At 45.9% G+C, this 23383-nt stretch overlaps 1 protein-coding gene across 1 annotated transcript in view; it reads left to right on the forward strand.

Annotated features, from left to right (window-relative positions):
• Window positions 1-141: 141 nt before the first annotated feature.
• The window catches only part of LOC8034392 (cold shock domain-containing protein E1), a 39200-nt gene continuing 15958 nt past the window's right edge, over window positions 142-23383 (forward strand). Inside the window, exons 1-11 of the mRNA XM_029981684.2 lie at window positions 142-244; window positions 2587-2909; window positions 3905-4015; window positions 5653-5749; window positions 5857-6011; window positions 9635-9955; window positions 14965-15233; window positions 17901-18066; window positions 19225-19368; window positions 21419-21586; window positions 22890-23026. Coding sequence (XP_029837544.2) covers window positions 2889-2909; window positions 3905-4015; window positions 5653-5749; window positions 5857-6011; window positions 9635-9955; window positions 14965-15233; window positions 17901-18066; window positions 19225-19368; window positions 21419-21586; window positions 22890-23026 — 1589 coding nt within the window. The 5' untranslated portion in view covers window positions 142-244; window positions 2587-2888. The remainder of the gene's footprint in view (window positions 245-2586; window positions 2910-3904; window positions 4016-5652; window positions 5750-5856; window positions 6012-9634; window positions 9956-14964; window positions 15234-17900; window positions 18067-19224; window positions 19369-21418; window positions 21587-22889; window positions 23027-23383) is intronic.

Genomic DNA, 23383 nt, shown 5'->3' on the forward strand with positions numbered 1-23383 from the left:
TATATTTGGGGTTCGGCACAACCAACCATTTTTTTTTTTGTCAGTAGAAAAGCCAACGAGGTAGCGAAAAGCACCGCTGAGTGCTGGCCGTGCTGGCCCTGCTGGCTTCACAGCTTAGTTGAATATCTCTCCATGACAAAAAAAGAAAAAGAAACTGGAAGTACAAACCGAGACACCTAGTGGTTGAAAAGTAAACTTCAGGAGCCAACATGGCGGCATGTCGTCTGTGGTGTGCCGTGGAGAGGTAAATTTTTCGTTCCTTTCCTGTATTTCGAGCCGCCAATCGCGAGTATGTTAATTCACTCTGCGGCAGGACGAACCCAGTTGCAGTAATATGTAGTTAGTTGCTTTAATTAGTCCAGCCATGCGTCGGTAAACCCTATCTACCGAGCGCCTTTCTTTTGGAAATTGTTGTCTAGCCCGAGGTACGGACAAAAAAAAAAAAAAAAAGCACAGCAAAAGATGCCTAGTCATTGTCGGTTTCTTTTGTGAAAATAAGTAGGTGAGAGAAAGAGCCGGGCTACGTTTTTCTTTACCGCTTTTCGTGAAGCGCGTGCTTTCGTAGAGACCGCGTCTTCCTGCCCGTTGTCGTGTGTTGCGCAAGACGACAAAACGACCAGCTATCATGCGGCGTACCGGTAGGCCTACGTTCCTCGTCGGGTATTTTTTTTTCTGAACGGAACATTTTAACAGGATCCGAGCCCTCGCCGTCGGCGTGCACGATCCTAGTTCGATGATCAGGCTTGTCCGCGCGAAGAAAAGAACGGGCAAATTAAATGTCTTTAGCCTTTTTGCCGGTAAAACTCGCATCGACGAGCAGCCCAAACGTTGAAGCGCTCATCATTTGTTGCTTCCTTCTGACTCCGCACTTGATACATTGCGTGTTGGTTTAACCTAGGAACTATATGTGTAGGAGTTGTTAGGGTTTTAATTTGTAAGGTGTTTTGTCTTAAGCTTGCCGAGAAACGGACTTTACAAAATTGGTTCTGGCACTCTTGTTTTTTTTATTTATTTTTTCTTCCTTTACCGTCTCGTGTGTTGGGGTTCGTCGGCGTGTGTCGGGCGTTGCATATCTCATCGTCTACGCACGACGTGCTACTTCTAGGGTGTCGGTATTCGCTTTTAGCAGAATAGACGGTACTTTACAGCTCGCGCTGCATGTCACCCCTAAAGTGTCCACTTTTTTTTTCTTTTTTTTTTTTTTCTTTTTGTGTCGCGGAATGTCGGGTGTGTGTATTGGGACCTCTGGACGAAAGTGATGAGTAATGCTAGCGCTAGAAAACATCGCCACGGTTTGGTAGGTCAGTCAGCTCGACGCGTTGAATGGTTGCATTAGTATTTTATCAAGTGAACTTGTGTGCCTTTTGGGAAGCGAAGAATTCGTAGACGGACGATGTTGGCGATGGCGTATTTCGCTCACGTGGTTTGATCGAGATACGATGTTTTCGTTGGGATACGATGTGCTCTTTCTGGAGTTCACGCGTGCTGTTCAGTTATAGTTGTCTTAAATGTGCCGCGAACCGTTGAAACATGTTTTGTAGCTGTTCAATTTATTAAAAAAACAAAAACGTTCAGCTTTTGTAGGTTCGATGTTAAGCTGTGAGGGACGCATTTTAAAAGCTAGTACTTGTATGGGTTGTGTGGCAAGTTGATTAATAGTACCGCGTGCGAAACTTGGGACCTTTATTGCGATATTTGTTTCATAGCACAAAGTAGCTCTGGGGATGCCTCATCCTGTTCGCCCACAGCTGCTATCTGCCAGTTGCAAATGTGCAAAAGCTGCTCCCTGCAATGAAGCAATGAACCGCTTGATTTCAGCGGTTGTTTTTCTCGAAACTGACTTATTTTGCTTGTGTATAATCATTCAAAAGCTATGGAAACTTTAAAGAGTTCCCGACGTTTGTTGTATTCTGACCTTACCAGTCGCGAGTTTGCTCACATCTAGACAAAGCATCAATGTGCCAGAAAAGGATGGATCAGTTGGCATGTTTTAGTAGGACTCGAATACAGTGTCGTCTTTTTGTTTCCTGTATGTGTTTCCTTACAACATGTTGTAGGCATAGATGCATTTGTCATTAACTTAAAACTAGAGCTGTGCCTAGAAACAAGTGTCAAGTGGATTGCCTACATCTAACTGAGGCAACCGCTGTATGCCATAGTGTCTCGTTTTGAATGGGAGTTATGATCAGGAACAAAAAATATAGTGCAGTGGTTTATTCCCTGGTGGCAGAGTTTCAACTACTCTTCATTGTTTAGGTGACTAAAACAAATCTACAGTGTCCCCCGAAAAAAACAAGTTCCTGGTGTTTTTAAGATAACGGTTAGTTTTAAAACTTTGGCATCTGGTCTGGGCTACTGGCGCGACATTTGGACGGAAAGTAACTGTTTGGCGACACATAGTTTATTTTTGTGGCGAAATAAACTGCAAATCTTTTTTTTTTCCGGGATACGCTGTAGGTAAGAAAAGTCGAAGGCATGCCTTTGTTCGCTTAAACGTTGAGTTGATACATGAGAACATCTTCAAACTGACGTACTTGGCATTGCCTAAATTGCTTTTTTTTTTTTTTTCTGCTTGTCTTTGTGCAGCACATCTCACCACTAAAGTAACTCTAAAATTGCAAACTCCACCACCAAGAGGCACTCACATGACAAATCTGGTTTGATCTACATTCCAAAAAACGAAAAGAGAGACTGCGCCATCTACGAATTCGAAAGAAGCAACCGTCCATCAGAAGACGTCAATAAAAAAAAAGAAAAAGGATACCAAGTGCTCCAAACACAGGAAGTCCCCTCCCCAGAGAAACAGTGCAAGCAAAGTCGAATCAAGGGAATCGCAAAAGTGAACGCCGTCATCTTGTCCTCAGGAAGTTTCAAGCTATCTTAGCAAAATGGCAAGCTCAAAGTGGCAGGTGAGTTTCTTCGAAGGGTGGGGGGTAAAGAGAGACGGACTATGTATCATATTTTCCAATGCACAAGTCGTATTGTTTTCGCAAAATTTCCGACAGTGCCTTTTATACAACGGTGCAACTCGTGTGCATCGTTTACTTCACGTATGAACCGTAACTGCAACTTTGTTGCGAGGGTTATAGTTTTCTCGTTCAATTTGTTGACGAGAATGTTAAAACTAGCTCCCGCTTGTGCATACATCGAGATTCCAATACGCACATGTAGGTTTAGCAGTGCACTTTTTTGCCGCATGTACCCTAAAAATATATCTGTCTCGTACAAAGGTGCGACTTTTATACCAAATTTTTTTGTGAAAACGTCCATTTATGAAGTGGTGCATAAGTCACACTGACTTGTAGACAGGGAAGTACTGTCCTCTTTTTTAATCGAAGTAAGACAGAGGAATGCATTGTCCTCAATTCGGTGTCCTTGTTTCCACGTCCCCATTTCTGTGTCCTTGTTTTGGGTTGGTTCTGCCGCATTCCTTGTACTAGTGTGCCAGCTAGCCCAATTGAACATTTCTTTTTCCCATTAAGCTTCTCAGCTGAAATGCAGTTGGACTGGCTTCTGATAAACTGCTCTGTTGCGAAAGCTATTTATTAAGCGAGGGACATCTATGCGCAAAATGTGCCACGCCAAATTTGATTTCAGAAGTGTCGAAGACTGGGCCCCATTTGTACCGATTCATTATAAAACAGTGCACAAAGGATGGTGACACAAGACACATGACAGACGAGCACTCGTTTGTCACAAGTGTTCTTTTGTTTCCGTTCTTCCTGCACTCTGTTTCGTAACATGTTTGATTCGTTTTAACAGGCTCTCAGAGTGGGGATTACTCTTAAACTTGCTAAATGGTTGGGGCTGTTAAGCCGAAAAAAAGGAGTTGGTTTGAAAGCGCCAAATCTGGTCTGGCTGTGTTGGTGCTACGAGAGCCGAAAAGTTTTCTTTTTCCTTGCAGACAAGCTCTGCATCGGGAGAGGAGGAACCTGACCGTTCCTCTGCGTCCCAAGGTCAAAATGGAAAATCTAGCAACGCCTCACGGGAGGCCGGTATTGTCGAGAAACTGCTGGTGAGTGGCCATCTCTTGAGCCGCAGATATGCTCGTGCATCGTGCGAAACGCAGTGTTCGCTGTAGACACGATGACAGTCGTCTACAAACACGCCTAGTTTCGAACAAGTCTGCAGACGGTTCTTGCACGTCCAATATTTCAGGGCCGTCGTAGTACAAGGAAGGAGCACAGCTCGGGCAGAGTCTGCAGGCCGTCTTTTGCGTGACGTATTCACAGTTATGCTGCAGCTTAGGGGTGAGGTGGGGACCTGTCTTGTTGTGGTGGCCTGCACCTCTTCCATCTTTCTTCCTCTCCGAACAAGAAGGAAATAAACCCTAAGGAGTTTTCCTGGATCTGGCTGCACGAAGACGTACGATGCTACTCGCTCGCGGCTTTGTCTCGTCAGTTGCACTCCGTTTTTGAGCGGCTCGGTTCGACTCCAGAAGTTGCGCACTCAAGGAGCGAGGGTTTGTAGATTGCCGCTCGCTGCACTCCAAAACAAGCCGCTTAATTATTTTTTCTTATCAAGTTTCTAAAAAGCGCTAGGATAGGTTATGCAGTAGCAGTTGTTTCGAACGATAGTCGGGTGTTGGTTGTCGCGTGACAGCAGAGGGTGGAATGAGCGTCGACTGCGGTAGCTTCGAAGATTTTACCGGTTTTGAAATCCAGCGGCTGCTAAAGCATACAACTGTTCTATGCCCGTTTTTGTGCTGCTGTGGTAAAAAGAAATTTTGTAATTCCTTAAACATTACTGTCATTCTTTTTGGTAGTGATGGCTTTGCTGTGCTTAGGCTACGTGTATACAGTGTGGATGACGGTTAAATGTAATGCGCTAGAGGCGGCCAAAGACACCACTTGCATCGTGTGTTGGCCCTGTCTGGCAATGGCAGGGCATTATTTTTTACGGAAGCACAGTTTCAAGTTTCGCCGCCGGACGTCTCAGACTTGCTTTGACCACCACTCACCCGTTACATTTAGCAGTTTTGTGCGCTGCACATTTTTTTGTCGAACAACCATTTGTAATGTACTTGTCTTTATTGTGTATTGTAGTATGATACATTTTAGTATCTTATCGTTTAAAAAAAATGTGCACCGTCTTCATCAGCTTCCTTCTAAACGCAAGAGTTGATATTCCGCCCCTTCGTGATTGGCACCTTTGTATTTAACTATGGGCACTTTTGTATTGTTTTGTTACTGCACAAGCTTGTAGTAAAGATTGAATAGAAATTTGTGTATTTGTATAAACTGTGAGCAATTGTAATATATGTACTTTCAATTAACATATTCGAGGTGACTGTAGCTAGTTACGTAATATCCTGAGAAATGGCCCACCTATTGCTTGCATTGTTAGTTTGCTTCTTTTTTTTTTATGTGCATGAAAAAGTATTACTAAGGAATTTTTTGTATTTTTTTTCTTAAGAAAGTACTTTGCGACGCCGTTGAAGTCCTAATTATTTACTTTGTTAGGTGAGATTCAGGTGCATAACAATTAATGCTCAGGCCTTTGTAAATATGAAAGCCCGAGACCGAGAACACATAGAAAAGTGGACAGACATACGAATAGTCATCAGCTAACTTTTTTAAAATTTAATTACAATTATCCACTTGCATTACATCTGTTTTTTTTTTTTTTTTTTTGCTTTTTTTATTTTTCTAGCATTCATACGGATTCATTCGGTGCTGTGATCGGCAGGCAAGACTTTTTTTCCACTACAGCCAGTTTTCAGGCAACATCGAACATCTCAGACTAGGAGGTAAGTCACCCTCTACCGTCGTCTCCTTGTTTACTAGTTTTGGGTGAACTGTGGAGAAGTTGAGGCGAGGTGTGTGGCCTCCAACGACCGTCCCGCGTCCGTTGCAGACCCAGTGGAGTTTGAGATGACGTACGACCGCAAGTCGGGCAAGCCCATTGCAAGCTGCGTGGTGAAGATCTCGTCGGAAGCAATGTCCGGCGAGGTGATGAGCGAGGAGGTGGCGTCCGGCTTCATCACCACCGAGGCCAAGGACGGCACTGAGGTCTGCCCAATCGCCACCTCTCACTCGCTCTCTAAAGTGAAGCAAGTGTGAGGACGGTGCTGCCACTGTCTTCACACTTGCTAACACAATTTAAACGGATATAAACGCTTCCCGCTGCCAAGACCTCGCGAAGCCGTTCGTCAAGAGGTTTGCAAGTGACGTCTGTTGCTGTAGTGTTCGCTGTTTTGAGTTTGTCAGAGTTTTTAAGCTGTTCTAACTAGGGCGTGCATAGATCATGGTAGTGCATGATTGCACTGAACGCATTTTTTTTTTTTGTCACAGTGTCACATTGTGTCACACTGCACTGGAATCAACTTCTCAGTGTGGCTTACCCCCCCCCCCCCCCGACCTCATAATACTGTATCCTTCGTGTCGCCTTATTGTCGTGGAGATTATTTTCAAAGACACCAGGCCCCTGTCAAGCACCAGAAGTGTGGCAAAGACGTGAAGCTGTGCGCTTGTCTGCCTGGCTGTCCTTGTTTCGGACAGCTTCTTTGCGCATAAAAGCAAATGTACAAAGCTTATTTGATCAGTCCCATTGAAAAGGGGGACGGAGGGAGAGAATGGCTAATATACTATCGTGAGCAATGTGAAAGAGAACACAAGAGTGCATAGCGAATATCCTCGAACCACACTTGTGGCGACACATTGTTGTGACTTTTAGAAACAAGGTGGAGAGAATGGGGCATCCCCTTCCACTGCTGGCACCCCCCCCCCCCCACCCCCTCCCTCATCACCGACTGCCTTCTGAATATAGTGCGTTGCGCGGCACCTGACAATGACAAACATTGTGAGGCGCTTTTATCCGTTTATGCACACGCTTTTATTTTTCAAACTAGCGTATGGAGCAATATGACACATCAAAATGTAGTCACTTAGTTGTTTTTTTGAACAGTCTTGGGTAAGTTACTTTTAAAAAGTAATTCGTTACAGTTACTCTCAGAAAAAAGTAGCGAAGTTACCGTTACAGTTACCGCAACAAAAGTAACTCGTTACAGTTACTTTTCTATAACAAAAAAAAATAGGAAAAACTAGAAAACGTCCCTCTTGAAGTTTTATTGCATAAAATTAAAAAGTATGCTTTTTACTTCATATTCTATCTTAGTAGAAGTTGCTTCTCAAAATTAGTGTTTGAAAATTTCCACGCCAGAGTAGTGGTACAAATAAAATTACGAAACATGCGCAGTGAGAGTACTGGTGCTAATCAAAATACGAAACATGCGTAGTGCCCTTCTGCGTGTATTTTTGTTTCACGGTTGATTCGCCCGATTAAAAAGTGTTTTCACAGAAAAAAGAAAAACCACAACATAGATGGTGCTTCAAGACACTAAAATGTAAGTGTTCAGTCACAAAGTACAAGTGCGTGCGTAAAGATAACTAGATATTTTTTCATGAAATCTACACGTGGCTATATTTGGGTCGTAACTCGTGAGAAAGAACGTATTCACAAGTTTGTGCAAGGCCAACTTGACGCTCGAAATGTCCGAATAGACGATTTGAAAAGTGCAAGGAATATCTAAATTGTACTCGTTCAGTGAAATTATTCATAAGATACTGAAAAGTAACGTCGTTACTTTCATCGTTACCTCATAAAAAGTAATAGAACTACAGTTACAAGTTACATTTTAAAAAAGTAACTCGTTACAGTTACAAGTTACCAAAAAAGTAACGAAATTGCAGTAACGCATTACTACCCAAGACTGCTTTTAAAAGGAACAGAGGTTAGTATAATGTGGGCAAAAATATTTTCAAATTTAATTTCTTAAAAATGCAGTGTGTGCAGAAGGCGTGCATATAAGCGCTGAAACTTCTATAGCTATGTCAAATTAAACGGCTAATGAGAAAAATTCTGAATATAGAAAATCCCACAGTTATTACTTCTGAAAGTTTGTGTACTCTAACTGGCGTTGTCTATTTTCGTCTCGTCGGAAAGCGAGCCTCCGTAACACGTGTGCTTTTCAACGAAGGAATGCTATATTGGTGAAACACAGATAGGGTACCTCACACTCCCAGTAGAATGCTTTCTTTGTGCCCTACCTTGGATTTGTCATGGCCTTGATTGCAGTTCTCGCATATTTAGAATTTTTGTGCACCTTGTTGGGAACATAAAACGTGCACGCCGGCTTAGGACGGCCTTGGAAATTATTGTGGTGCTCACCGACAACCATCTGTTAAGCAATGCCAATAACATTGTTTGAAGCGTCCCCAGGGCTCTTGTGGTCTAAAAAATATGCCTCAATACAGTTGTGTAAATACAGTCTACGCTCATTATAACAGACCTGGTTACAACAGACATTTGGATATAACATACCGATCTGTGAAGTTTGGTTGGCTTCCCTCTATGCACCATTGACTCAATTTCATATCTGCATACAACATACTCCTCTTACAACAGACCGAAATCTTGGTAAAAATGAAGGTCTGTTATAACGAGCTTAGACTGTAATGCCATCCTTGTTACAAAGACTGATGCAAGCAGGTAGGCATGTTAGTCAAGTGCAGCCACTGTTCCCACGACTATTTTTGTCATCTCACCAGCTTGTGCCGAAGCTTAAATTTACGTTGAAACCGAAACTAGAGTTCTTTGTTCATCCATGAGATTGTGGAACAAAACTATGCGCACTAAATTTAATTTATTGACGGCGCTTGGAAACCAGCCATTGAGACCATTGTGTCTTAACGGCTGTCCGCTCAAACACTTTCGCACACAGCATGATTTAGTAGTGCATCATAGCACCGCTAGCTTGGAGAACGCATTCCAGTCTGGCAGGCAACGAAACATAAAGGGCTTCGATGAAGGAGGTGTCACCTTGAAGGCGCTCCCACCCTTTCTGTGTCTTTTTCCAAAAACTTTACGGACACATTATTTGCATCGCTCTTTTCACTCTCGAAACATAAAAAATGGTACAAAACTTTTCTTTTTGTGTGTGCAGAATCGATAAAATATTGTCTGTTTTATTGACCTTCGGCGCTTCTATCCAGGCAAGAACCAACTAGCCCAACTAAGCATCTTGTTGAAAAGAAGCATAAATATTTTTTGTAATAATTGGAGCATGCTTTAGCATTTTAAAATGAAACTTGTTAAGCGGCCAGCGGGAACACAATAGAAACAAGCTGGAAAGTTCAAAGTTTCTTGTATAAAGTGAAGCTGAGATAATGTCAAAACAAGTTGAGTCAAGTGTGAACCCACCATTGCACCTTAAAGAGCCCCTGAAAAGAAAAAAAACTTTTTTTTAACAGTTTAGTTGGGACACGCGTGTCGAAAAATTAACTCTGCATTCCCACATTCATTCTCACTCACTTTCACACTCTCATTCTTGCACACTATCATGCTCACTCACCCCTCACAATCACTTACTCACACTTATAGTACCTTACAGCACACATCAGAGTCCATCTGCTACCTCTAGAAGTTATGACCTTGTTTCATTGCAGTGTGGGTGTTCTTTCTTTGTGGGAGTGAGCTTTTGAAGTGTGTCCTTCTGTGCTGGGAAGTGTAAGCACGAACCACCAACTCACCCAATCTGAAGTATTGACCGCTTACTCACGGTCGCCTGCTCTTATTCTCTCGCATCCACTTGCTCTTGCACGCTCTCGTGCTCACTCACTTGTCCCCTCTCCAGGGACGCGTGGCTTACGAGCGCCGTGGCGAATGCTTCTTCCTCCCCTACACCGAATCCGACGTGGAAGAGGGGGCGACGCTGCACCAAGGCGACGATGTGCGCTTTGTTCTCGCGACGTGCGAAGACACCGGTGCGCTGTGCGCCCGCAGGGTGCGCCCCGAACACCAGGCGCCGGTCGCCGCGGCAACAAGGGGCACGGACGACGTCTGCTCTTCCCCAGGGGGCGCTGGCAAGAAGGGGTCGTCGCAGCGCAAGCAGGGAGTGGTGTGCGCGCTCAAGGACACCTTCGGGTTCATCGAGAGGGCCGACATCGTCAAGGAGGTGAGCCTCGGCTGTTGACATCGTGTTGTGTGCGTGTATTTAGGCAGGGTGAAGTTGGTCAGTCCCTGTGGGCATCTGGTCTCTGTTGTAGGAGAGACATTTAGCCAGTGCGGTATCACCGCAGGCCTGGGGTCTTTAATGTGCATCACATACCGGTAATACATGGCCGCGCGCTCGTATGATGCCTGTCTAGATTAAAACAGGCAGGGGTGGGTTTTTAAGGACACACTGACACCCCCCCCCCCCCCCCCCCCAATATTTTAAAAATTATTTCTTGTTAGGCAATTTGATAGGATGTTGGGAGACTACCCAATCAATATTTTGCTGCAGAGTCGCATACATTTTTAATAAAGCCAAAAAAATCAACTGCTGAAAACTGAAACACGAGGTAGTAGCTCATGGCCGGAAGTTACGTGGCTACACCCGCCTGCATTTTTTTTTTTCCTCCACTTCTCCAGACTCCAAAGCAGATGCAAGGACGAACTTGCGTGAACTGTTTGTTGGCCAATTGTTTCACACTGGTATCCCTTCCGCTCGATGTTCTGATGCGCTTGATGATCGATTGGCAGGTATTCGGAATGACGTGTACGTGTACTTCCAACAATTTGTGCAACATTTTTTTTTATCAATGTTTTTGCAGTTTTTTGAGGGCCACAGGGGAAAATGTGGTTCATGTTCTTTTCTATTTCTAATATTGAATGCGCGTCTTAGATAGCCCATGACTTTTAATATATTTGGTGCTCATACTTTGAACACCACGTGACCATGGAAACGAGAGTGAGCGCGACTGAAACCGGCCAATTCTCAACCGGCTGTTTTCGGGCAGAAAGTAAATGAATTTCCAACCTCGAATTGTGTTTGGATACTTGTGGTCTTATAGGTCATGTTCAGACAAAATCCTCAGCGAGCATAAATACCCTGTTAAAACCACAAATACTTTAAAAAAGATGTTTTTTTTAAACACCATGAATTTTAAAAAGTGCACTTCTGAGTTTTGAATGCGAAAGCATGAAGGTCCAATGGAACGCTGCAGTGTGATCCGCGGAGTTTTGTGGAGCGAGTAATGTTTTCGAGTTGTGGCAGAAGCACTGGCGACGATGTAGATGATGGAGGCGGCGCCATGTTCGTCGTCGGCGAGGGGGTGATGAAGGCAACGGCATGTTGGTCGGTGGCAAGACGAGCAGAAGCCTCCGAGCGCGCATCAACGTGTCCGTTTTAACCGCCGTGGTGCCCGTGGTGGCATGGGGTTCGGGTGGTTAGTATTATCAGCATGCTGGCGGCACTGACACTCAGCGCCGTCTGGCGGTGGTCGTTGAAACTGACGCGTGTAGCGGCCAATGGGAGCCTCGTCGCCGCGCACCAGTCAATGGGACCTCTGGGATCAGTTTTCGCGCTTCAGACTGATGATGTCGGCTCTCTCCATGGGACAGTTAATGCTTTTGCATTAAAATATCTTTTTTTTTTTTTTTTTTTTTTTTGAGGTGGCCCTATCTTTTTTGATTGAGGCGAAGAGCACCTTCTGATATTGGCTTTGATGCAGTGAAGCAGTACAGATGCCTACAGACTTTGCCAACAGTAAGGCTCTTAACAACGGAGTGCTTGGATCACAGTGGTGCTTTGTTGGGACGACCGGGATCTTCTAAAATGGTGCTTATACTAGAACACTTACCATATTTTTTTTTTACTATATAGACCATGGCTGGTGTATGGTCTGTAGGGGCAAATTTTGGTTACCAAAAAAGTTGATTGTTTTATAGTCTGCACCCAGTTCATAGTTGGCACTCAGTGCATAATTTGCACCCGAGGCGTTCCTGCATGTTCATCTTGACAAGTGCTTGTTTAGTAGGTAACAAGGAAGCTTGTAGCACAAAATCACCATTAACACATTGTGTCATTCACAAAATTTTGTTGTGTCTTGTCATAATGAATGTTCTGGAAATAAATCCTCGTGCAGTCTACACCTGTGGATAGCGCGCATCACATAAACTTCAACACGTGCAGTCCACTGACCGTAGACCATTCCAGTGAGGGCTCTCTGGGCGGCGCCACTTTGTTTGACTGCAGTGCCATCCACATACGTCCGTACACTACAACGGAATCGTGGGGTAAAAGAAGAAACGCGCACGTGCCCCAATCCCAACAGCAGACGTCGAACGGCGGTCCTCCCTGGGCATCTCGGCCAACTGGGCGGTGTAAAAGAGGGAAAGGGCACCAGCCGTTTTCGTTGTCTGGGCAGTTCCGGTGTGCCGTACCAAATACCGTGGAAGCCAATACTGGCAACTCCCGCGGAAAACGGACGAAAAGTGATTGCAGCGCCCCTGGCGAGCTCGGAGTCTCCGCTGGCAGACAAATTCTCCAAAATGCATTAATTTTGCCTATCTCCGTGCGAGGTGACCAACGAAAAAAAATTGTCACGGACATTCGCTGCTTTGAAAGTTAAAAAATGGATGCCAGCTCATGAGTGAAGGACATTCTCTTCGCGTGGGAAAGATGTTACAGCTTTCTGTGTGCAATTTTGGAGTTCTCCCGAAGAAAACATTCTGTCACAACTTATGTAAGCTAAGCAAAACACGAATGTATGCCTTCGCGCTGTTTCGTGAAAAAGGGAAATGTACAAACATTTCAGAACATAGCTTCGTTTCAACTTTATTGTTCTTATCAGTCAATTCGTTTTGTTGTTGCAATTCCCATTTCTCATGAATGTCTTGTTTATAACCGTCTCGTCGAACAGGCGAGCTGGCTAATCCCGTTAAGATCGTCTCCGGATGAAGAAGCAGAAGTCAATTTCGAACCACGTACGTTACGGCGATGTCAGTATGCTCCGAAAGAAGTCGTTATGCATATGCAAATCTAACGCGATTATAGATTAACAAAAGCGGAGTTACGAAAAAAGCAGACTTCTCGCGCTTGCATAGAAAGACGGGGAGAGCGTCGTAGCCCCGCGAAAAAAGGTGATTGCAGTCACGTTATTTACAGTGCACAAATTCCGATTGTTAGCGCGGGGACGACCAACATCTTCTACTTCGCTGCTTCTTTACTTTTACGATAAAGGCCGACGCCCGTTGAACCGTCTCCACTCTTTCCATTTTTGAGTCTTCTTTCTTTTACATTTTTGAGGCGACGCCACTCTGCCGCGTTATTTTTTTTTTTTGCCCGACGTGTAAATCATCGCGTATCCTTGCTTTGTTTGGCTTAGTTTTTACTCCCGTTCCTTCGCTTCGGCGCTTACTACCCCCGGTTCGTCTGCGCTAGGCCCGGGCATTCTGAGGGCCGTCTGCAACTTTGCTGTTGTTGTTTTCTTCCACTGTCGTCTGCGATAACCTCCTATTTTCGCCTTCGATTGAGTTTCTAATCCAAAATCGTCATACGTGCTTTTTGATATTTATTAAATATATTAAGAAGTGTAAGCTCGGTATCCATTTTTATTCGAATTTTATTTGTGTACTCCGGCCGGCACGTCTGCTACGGGTCATCGTTTGTTGATCAACCGGCCGCATTCGAGCACACACCAGAGCATACTTAGAGATGGCAGGCATGCTATGTGCTGCCTACCATTGCAAGAACAAGTTGTGCGATGTGGTGGAAAATCTTTCTTCTGCTTCCTACGTCAACCTACGGACACCTACATCAACAAGTACTTGAATGCACTTTTAAACTGCTCTTCAAGCGAGCGAACGAACAACCCGCCAAAGTCACTGGAAAAAGAAATTCGAAAGCAAAAAAAAAAGGTTACTCACTGCTAGCACGTATAGAAGATTGCTGCCTGCGACCAAAACATTTCTGCGACTTTTTACCGGGCATTGTGAGCTGGGGGTGCACTACGCTATTTATTTCCCCTGCTTTGTTTTTAGTTCGTACCTACGCCGCGAAAGCAAATGAAAAAATGTACAACAAGCAGCTGAAAAAAAAAAAAGGACGCTTTCTTCTTTTTTCATTAGTTTCGTCTGTTGCTTCCGCTTTGTTTGTCGTGAACTCAACACCGGTGGCGACCACCAGCTATTCATTTGCTGCTTTCCATTTTTCTTTCTTTTTTTTTTTATAAGCGCCGCAACGATCGTTGTCGTTGAAATAGTTTTTTTGCTATAGTCAGTTACAGGTTAAGAAGGTAGCATCAAATGCCCCTCAAAGGGAATCAGATATCCCTCCGCCACCTTTGCATCCAATACCGTCCCACCGTTTCCGTGACGTCGCGGACAACGCGACGTCAAGTCAAGAAGGTAGGAGCTTCTCCTACCTTCTTGACTTGTAACTGACTATAGCTTCTTTGTTTTATTCGCCGTTGTTCGCTTCTCTTTCCCGTTTCTTTTTATTTTCGTTGGGAATGGCGACACCATTTTTTCTGTAAAGTTCGGTAAGTGTTTGCACAGTCATTTTTATCCTTACTTTTTGTTTTGTTTTTATGCTCCAGCAGCTCGTGCGCTTGCTCTGGTAATATTAACATGCCGTTTTTGCATGTTTTAATGATTACGACGTAGTTCAAGTAGCTAAACGCCTTTTTTCCTCTTCCCAGACGCGTTTCAAACGCGTGTGATCCCCAGGGAGGTGTTCACATAGAGATCAGTGGAGGCGTTTGAGACCGCTAAATAAACTGCTCTATCTTTGTTTATGCGCGCGTTGTTATTCGATTGTCGTTGCAGTTGCGATCAGTGGATTCCGCTTTGCAAGCGGACTGACTGTAATAAATTGTTTTTGCTGTTAGGGTGACGAAACGGGGCTCGTAAAGCTCGAGGACGTCGCGGAGCCTATACTTTTCCATTGCGTCGACTGCTTCCGTAGACTCCGAGTCCGCTAGAGGCGCCACTGTCACGTTCGCCGCCGCTCCTATGTGTTTTCGGAGGAGTTTCCAGTATTGGCGAAGCTATATCGTATTTGGCCGTACCGCCAGAACCTTTAAACGTGGAGGCCTAGCCGAATGGTCTGTAGTTCGGAGAATACGACGTTCGTGGGAACCCAGATCGAGAACCCGCGTCGTGGACGTCTGCACGAGTCCCGTCCTTGCCCTCCCCCAGATCTTCTTCCACTCGAGCGAGTGCCGGGACTTCCGTTCGCTGTCGCTGGGAGAGGACGTGGAGTTCTCGGTGCAGCTGCGCAACGGCAAGGAGGTGGCGTGCGGCATCGTGCGCCTGCCCACGGGCACGGTGGTCTTCGAGGACACCGGCACGGAGCTGCTGGAAGGCACGGTGACCGCCCTCGCGGACCGGTCCAGGCAGGGCGGCGCCCAGGCCTCGGCCTCCTCGGACCCACTCCCGGGAAGGATCGTCTACACCCTCGGAGACAGGTGAGGCTGCCCCCTATGTAGTCCGTAGTACTGTCCCTGCAAGCCCCCGGTCGGAAGGAAACTCCGTTGCTCGTTGCGGCAGCTTTCTCCCATGACAAACTGAGCCACCGGGGCCTCGCTCTCTGCACCTTGGGTCAAAACGGATTTAGAAAAGGCATATGCCGTAATATCCCAGGAGATGTCCCACCCCCGAATGATAGCTTGTCCACTCCTAGTAATAGTGGTGTTGGGATTAACGATGGCCTCGGTGTAAATGTGGCTTGTTAGCTGGAGTGGGATACGAGCGAACGTTGCTGACTGGGAAGTGCAGTCGTCCTTGCTTCGTTGCCCCTCGCAACAATAACGATCTTGGAAGGAGAAAAATGACCGCATCTCCAGGTGGTGAATGATGTTGATTGGTGCAAAGCTCTGGTAGTACTGATGATACTGATTTTATTTTTCATAGGTAGTGCTGATGGTGCTGATTTTTTTTTATTGCTCATAGGTAGTGCTGAGTTCCGGGTTGCATTTTCACTTCATTATTACTGCTTTATGGTCAGTGAAATGCAGAGCCCGTGGTTCTTCTAGCGGATCAGCTTGGATCCGCTAGAAGCTGTTGGAACGCACCTCCACCGCTTAAGTCAATGGTCCATGTCAGAAAGAGAATGTGTGGTATGGAACGTGGTTATATATGCATTAGAGCATTTGACTGCAGCGCCCTATCGTCTATAAACGTTAAGCCAATGCATGCAAAGTTTAACGCGATTATATACGCATTTGACCGCAGCGCGCTCTCCTATATATACGTTGAGCGGCTACATGCATCGTTTCATCCATGACGGAAACCCCAGCTCTTGAGTTACTACCACGTCTCAGAGTCCCCTACTCATCCCGCAGTCGTGGCCGAGTGGTTAAGGCGATGGACTAGAAATCCATTGGGGTCTCCCCGCACAGGCTCGAATCCTGTCGACTGCGCAAACATTTTTTCTTTTTATGTGAGCATGGATGCCGGACGGACGGACAAGGCTAGTGCCTAAGGAGCTTCGCCCCTAACAAAACCTGAAATAGCATTTTTTTTTTCAACTTTTCACAATTGCACATTAAAAGTTAGCGCACTCTATATTTTCACCCGATTTTCTATTGATTTTAGTATGGCTGTCTCAGGATGTTACGGTAGGTTTAAAGGCGGTGAAGGAAAAATGGACTTTGCGGAGCTGGGGGTAACCGAGAGGAGGTTATCTGGTTGGCAGCATGACTCGAGCGAAGAATAAATATTGTCCTGGTCTTGTCCTGTCGACCCGTTGGACGGAACGTGTGCGCACTGAAAGGAAAAAGGTGCTTACGTTGCATTAATCTTTATTTTTAGCTGTTTTGCTATGCATTTTTTACCTTTCTGCTTTTTTAGATATGGTAGGAGTAAAGGTTCACAGGGTCACTTTGCACCGTCCGGGTTGCCAGGTCCGGATGGGGTGACGAACTTCGTTGTGGGGGAGCTGGGTAGTTTTTGTCGACAACAAAGTAGCTTCCCTTGGCGGTCGACGACTAACTCAGTCAGTTGGACTGGGGAGTTACCTTTCAATGAACAATTTAAAATTTTTGTGGCGAACAAAATGAATAAGAGAACACCAATACTGCAAGAAGGTGACTTCCCTTGCATGGGGTTGGGAAGGAGGTGCTCGGGAGTTGGCTGGCTCGTGGGATTACGTTCTGAATACGGGGACAAAAGTCCCTCAGTATCCCGCAACCTGACCCGATTCCTAAGTGTCAGCTCTGGAGCTCCAGCACAAACTAAACTCACTTGTTGCGTTTCCACCCAAAATCACTCGTTGGTCCATCCCCTCTAAGTGGACTGGCAAATCCTTGACGCATCGTCAGACAGGCGTTCCCCACTAACCAAAATGCCACAACCAATTGGCTCACCTTCTCACCATGGGTAAAGTGCTTACACTTTCGCACGAGACCCTGCGTTCTGTGTATATCTTGCGGCCAAAGGTCAGGCGGGTTCGGATGCAAGCAAACTATATCTAGAACTTGCAAGGCGAGTCAGAGAGCCGACCTTGGTGTGGATAGCACCGACCAAGTCATCCCCTCATTCATTCTACCAGATGCGGTCTTACGTTGCCGTTTAGTTGCAGTCGGTCGAGCCTGACAAGGTGCCTTAGGACTGTGTCGCATTCTTTCCTCAGTGTGCCGTAAGGCTGTGCAGCCCCTATGGCATCGCGCGGAAGAGTGGCAATAGCCAGTACTTATGGTAGGGTTGCCACAAATATTGCGGTAGTTAGCTATGTGACAGGAGGCCACTACATGACCCCGCGGTGATATGAAAGAATGCTCCAAGCCACATCACCTTTCAAAGAAACTTGTCTCTAGGCACAGCTTTGGGCGAACATACTCTCACAGCTGTAAACTCAGCTTTGAGGAAGTTTCATTCACGCTTTTATTTGAAAACTCTCAGTCTGTTTGGACCGTTCTTGCGGCTTAACGGCGTCTCCTGCAGAACCAAGCAAAGGCCACATTCATGGCCAGTAAAAGAGACTTGTTGTAAGTGAATTCAGGAGCAATAAGATAAGTAGATGGGCTAGTCGGTACCTTTTGGTACCATCAAAGAACCCCGTGTGTCTTCTTTTGGTGTCAGTCTGCTTCGGTGCTTGCACGGAATTGAAGCGAAAGGTGTGCTGATGCATGCAGGGAGCTGGACATCTCGTACGGAGAGCGTGACCCCAAATGCGACTACTCCCTGCAAGTGGGGGACCGGGTGCAGTTCTGCATCGCCACCGACCGGAGGGACGGCCTACAGCGCGCCACCAACATAGAGCTGGTCGACCAGTCCTTTGCCAACGAGACGCGCCAGGTGGTGAGTGGCTCCACCCCTTGGGACGGTTCTGCTCTCTTCCGCTTCTTTTTGAGGGGGTCGTTCGGAAGACGTTTTGTCTCCCGGTCGGCCGCCAACATTTAGATTCCTCGGCGATCTTCTTTTCGTCTGGGAATGGCATTTGTTTTGCCGGTAAAAATGGGGCTGTGGAGTATGGCGGTACAAATAAACTATCGCAGACACGGCCGGCTATAACCTAGGTAGTGCTGTGGCCTTGTCTGCTTCGCGTCTAGCAGACGACCAATTGTGGATACGACCACTAACTGGAAAAACAATCAATCTCCGAGAGAAATGGCAGTTTGATTCCTCTCCGAGAGCGTGACACTAAGAATGCGGGACAGCCAGTGCTAGCGCGTAGGTCGCTGTGTCCACGATAGTACCCCTATAGTATTTTACAGACAGTACTTTTTTTGCGTCATCGCAGCATAAGTGTGCTCTTACTGCTTTAGTGTCTCGGAGACAGTACTTTTGTGCGTCGGTATTTTCTATGGAAGAGTGTTATGAAATGGTGCTGGTATGAAGTAGTGGCCTCGATGGGGGATTTCATTTTCTGGTTTGGATTCTTCTCTCGATTTGTGTTGTTGATTGGTTTCATGGTTTACCTCGGCTTCTTGAACTTGGTTCTACGACTAGTTCTTAATTTGAAGTGCCCTAAGTGCCTTCATTCAATGGGCATTCTTTGGCATTTTTGCAAAATTTATTTTGAACTTGTCTCAAAAGCAAAATACAGCAGGGATGGCAATATTGAGTGACGTAACTTGGTGAATTTATAATTCTCCTCTCGACCCCGCAATGGTAGAAATTCGAATTAAAAAAAAGTAAATATGTCAAAGCTGTGAAAGAAAACAATTTGCTTTTCGGAAGTGTGGTGAGGGTCATGCTCGTAGTGAGAGCTACACAATTGAAGACTTTGTACCGCGGCTACACTTTATGTACCACAGGAATTTTCGACTAAGGTGATTTTAGAGACTTGTTACTTTTGCTGTTCTTCTTTCTTTCCTTTATCCTTTTAGTTATTCTTTTTGCTATGTAGTCAGCTTTGGTATGGGGCAACTTTGTAACTAGATGAACCCAGGAGACAGGGTAATTTGGGTTTGTCTGCAATGTGGTTGTCTTCCCCACTCCCGTGTCTGCCACCAGGGCGTTGTTGCGACGGTGAAAGAGACCTTTGGCTTCATCAGCTGCCCTGCTCGGGACAGCCAGATCTACTTCAAGACTTGCGAACTTTTGGATCCCGAAGTCCAGCTACACGCCAGCGATGAGGTGGAATTTACAGTGGCCCAAGTAAGGAATCGAATCTCCTGCAGGCTTCCAAGTGCCCTCCCATCGACTTTGATCATCTCGGCTTCGTCTATCTGGCTGGGCCCAAAGTGGCTTAGCCTGATCTTGCGAATGTATTTGTTGCTGGCTTGCGCATGGCTGTGGATTGCTGCAGGACTTTTGAACTAAGTCTGAGCCGGCATAGGTGCAGTGGTAGCAACACTGCTGCTAGGCTTTGGGCTTGTGCTTTTATGGCTTGATTTGGCTTGACTTGTACTTGTCTTAGCTGAAGGCTCGGAACATAACTTGGTCTCAGTTGAAAACATATTCTTCCTTTTAGTCCTTTGTTGGTCGAGGCATGTTCCTTCCCCATTTCCCCATCATTTCTTGAGGTGCTCTTCTTTTTCGTCAGAAAGGAACAGTGTTTTGGCTGCAACTGAGCTCCCTTTCTTTTTTTCTCTCCAAAAAGCAGTATGAATATTTTGTTTGACCCCTTTGTAGCTAATTGCTGGCATGCAGTCATTACTTGCTTGCTCTTCGCATGGTGGTGGTTACAACAGTTTAAACAAGCTAATCTTATTTTTTACTACTGCTTTGCATCAACCAATTGATATCACACGTTTGCTTTACCTTTTGACTGATGTTATTGCTGGAGTACAGTGCAAAGGGTAAAAGTGACATGGTCTTTGGCATTGACTGATGGGTCGTCAGAATGTGTCGGAATGCTACGTGGCTGCTTAGAATGTCACTATACTTGGGTAAAGTATGCACGGGTTAGAGAAATGGCTAGCGTTGCATTCTTAGCATCTCAGACTGACGTTGGCTTCAATACTAGATTGAGGCGGAGTGTTCGTTGACAGGAAAAGTGTGGGAAAGTCATTGAAGCTGGAGACACAATTGTGTTAGACATCCCAAAGTTTCTTGGGAAACTACCGTAATATACAGAGCAAGTGCCCACCCAAAATTTGGAGGTTATCCGGAAAGACTGGGGCATGGGTGCTTCTTAGAACCTGCAGAAGGGGGCCGCATGATAGGGGGGCTCCGCCGCTTGGCACTGGCATGCTCGTAGAAGTGGTTAACGTGTAGGAGCATTTAGATTATACTTCGTTTCAGCTAAGTGCAGACGCAGCCGATGCTCCGAGCACGAGCATGTGTCCTCGAACAGTGCTTGGACTGCACGAGCACGCGTGCTTGGCAGGGACACTGAAAGGCCGGAGGTCGCACTTGTAGCATTGGCTGCGTCTGGACTTGGGCTGAGATGAAGTATTGCCAAGTGGACTCAGAAGTCCGGGGGGAGTGATTGATACGAGCTTCGCTTATGTTTAATGTTTGGTGTTCTCTATTTAAACCAATAAACTATTTAATTTTTTCGGTATTCGTTTTTAACTGAAAATGGTTAGTATTTTAGGCTAATATGGCACAAGTGAGGGGCATTGGGGAAGGGGGGGGTGGCATTATCATCGTGTGACCTTGTGTCTCGCTTTTTTATTGAGTTGTCAGCTACCTTTGGGATTGCCCTATGTTACCGTTGGGAGGGTCCAACAGTAAACGGTTCCTTGGTGGGGGGAGGTTTAAAGCTTTCCTCTCTTTTGTGATCGAGCACTGCGTTGCAAGTTTGCGAATAGACAAATAAAAGAGAATGTGTACATTCTTGGGTTTGAAAGGCAATGTCGCACTTATCTGCAAAAGACCGGTAAACTTTCATATGTATATACATTTTTACCGAAAGAAGCTAAATATTTTCTTACAAAATAAAAACTGAAAAAAGTATATGGAATTTGAAAAAAAAAAAAAAAGTCAAAATAGAAAACTCTAAATTATTATTTTTTTTTTTTAAGCAAGGGGTTCGAGCATTTAGCGTGACGGGGGCTGATGCTCTGCATTTCACTGCACAATGCACGCACGGTTTCCAAAAATGGAATCATTGGCCTCCGTTTCTAAACCTTCGAACGAAGAGTGCGACGTTCGCTTTGTCGTCCCGTTTTACGTAGCCTACGGAACGTCCCCCCATTTTTACGGGGCTGCACGTGCCGTTTGGGGCACGGGTTCCAAGGGTGGGGTGTGGGGTGCGCAGGACCCGTCTTCCCCAAGCCGCTTCCTGGCGACTCGCATCCGGCGTCTGTCGTGCGACGGAGACAGCGACGGCGGCGGACAGCGCATCCGTCGCTCGCTCTCCAACGGCGACGGCTCCTCAGCCCTGAACGGGTCAGAGGCGGACGGCAAAGGGTCGCGCAACGCACGGGTACGTCTCTTTCTCCGTTACTGGTGGTTGATTGATGGTGTTGGGTGGAGCAGTGTCAAACGTGCCAAACTATTTCCCTTTTTTTTTTCTTTTTTTTTTTCTTTTTAACTCGCCGATATTTTGAAATAATTTCAAAGTAGACGCCAGTTTTTAGAAAGGTGGTTGTACCTGTCTCTGGTGTGCCGTAAAATGGGCTTTGAAGTGCTGCTTGCCTTTGATTAAATTACGGTGAGTTAAAGGGGTACTCCACCGATTTTTTGAGCTACCTCAACTAACTATATTTTCTGACTCCCCGGCCTTTAGCCTTTCCGGTATGCTATTTAGCATCGCGAAATTCATAATAGGTATTGTGAAATCGGCAAATGAAAATAGTGCAAAAACCAATATTCAAATATTCGCACACTTTTCAGTGCCGTGACGTCAGTGGAAGGCAGGCTTGTCAGTCGGGCAAACAGTCTAAAAAATAGAATACTGTATGCCAATCATTTGTTCCGTGCTGGAGCGCGGATACGAGAGCGAGCTTCCAAAGCACTCATTTGACACCAAGAAACTGCTTCAAATCCGTTGGGAACATTTTCTGTAGTCCAAAAAGTTAACCCCTGCCTTCCACTGACGTCACTTTTTCGTTGTTGCCAGTAGAGACTTTCAGTTTGAAGAACATGGTGAAGACCAAAACTGTAAATTCAATAACTTCGCGAAAAAACAATATTTTGACCTAATATTTGGGACACTATTTTAGCAATGTTTGTTGGTTCGATTAGCAAAATTTCAAGCAAATCGGAGACAATGAAAAAAAACGGTGGAGTACTCCTTTAAGACCACGAGTCGCTTGGGTGTCGTTGTGACGCTACTTTTTTCATTGGTTCTCGCACGACTCGCGAAGCACAGTCTACCCGGCGACTTGGGTCCTAACTCGTAAGTCCTTGCAACCTAGTCAAGAATTAGTTTTTGAACGAGTCTTAAGACTGTTACCTAATTCTCCGGGTTTTTGGGACTACGACTACATAACTACAATGAAGTCTGCCAAAAGGCAGTGGCCATTCTTTTGTCTGGTCCGAGGATCCCCAGTTGGCAGGTTTGAACGCCGGCCAAGGTGGCCGCAACGGGGCGTAGGCTTGTTGCAGAGAAGGTAACCAAGATTTTGGTTTCTTGTCGGGTCGTTAAACCACTCTCAGTCCCCCGGTGGGGCGTGTCAGACGCCCTCTGCGGGTTTGGCACGTAAACCCCCGAATTCGCCTCGTTTTGTGGGATCGCCTGCAACTTCCTTGCGGGACGACGGTTGCAGAAAGATTCCTCGACGCAGGGTGAGGCGGGCAAGGGTCGTGCCGGGGGCCGCAACGGCTTCCGCTACACGCACCGCGGCTACATTGCCGCCCTCAAGGAAAGCTTCGGCTTCATTGAGAACGAAGAGCACAACCAGGACGTCTTTTTCCACTTCAGGTGGGTGAGCAGGACCGCGCCGGTTCCTTTTCCAGCTGCTTCGTAGCCGGAGTCGTTCCTTTGCGTGTAGACAAGTAATTCCTGTCTGGAATACCGAGACCATTGCGACTGGGTCGAATCGAGAATGGCACGTTGTGCGACGGAATTTCAATAAGACATCGATGCTTCTTTGCATTTTACCGAAGCGAGCTGTTGACCGGCACGCAATTTTACAGCTCAGGTTGGAGCCCCGAATGGGCATTCCTCATTGCAACGGCGTCGCAACGTTGGTTCCGACAATACCTTTTCTGTTCTAAGAGAAAAACAGTAAAAGATGATCACCTCTATCCTATATATTCGGCTTGAATTGCGCAAGAT

This window comes from Ixodes scapularis, unplaced genomic scaffold (genome assembly GCF_016920785.2).
Source record: "Ixodes scapularis isolate PalLabHiFi unplaced genomic scaffold, ASM1692078v2 PGA_scaffold4__175_contigs__length_147842914, whole genome shotgun sequence".
NCBI lineage: Eukaryota > Metazoa > Arthropoda > Arachnida > Ixodida > Ixodidae > Ixodes > Ixodes scapularis.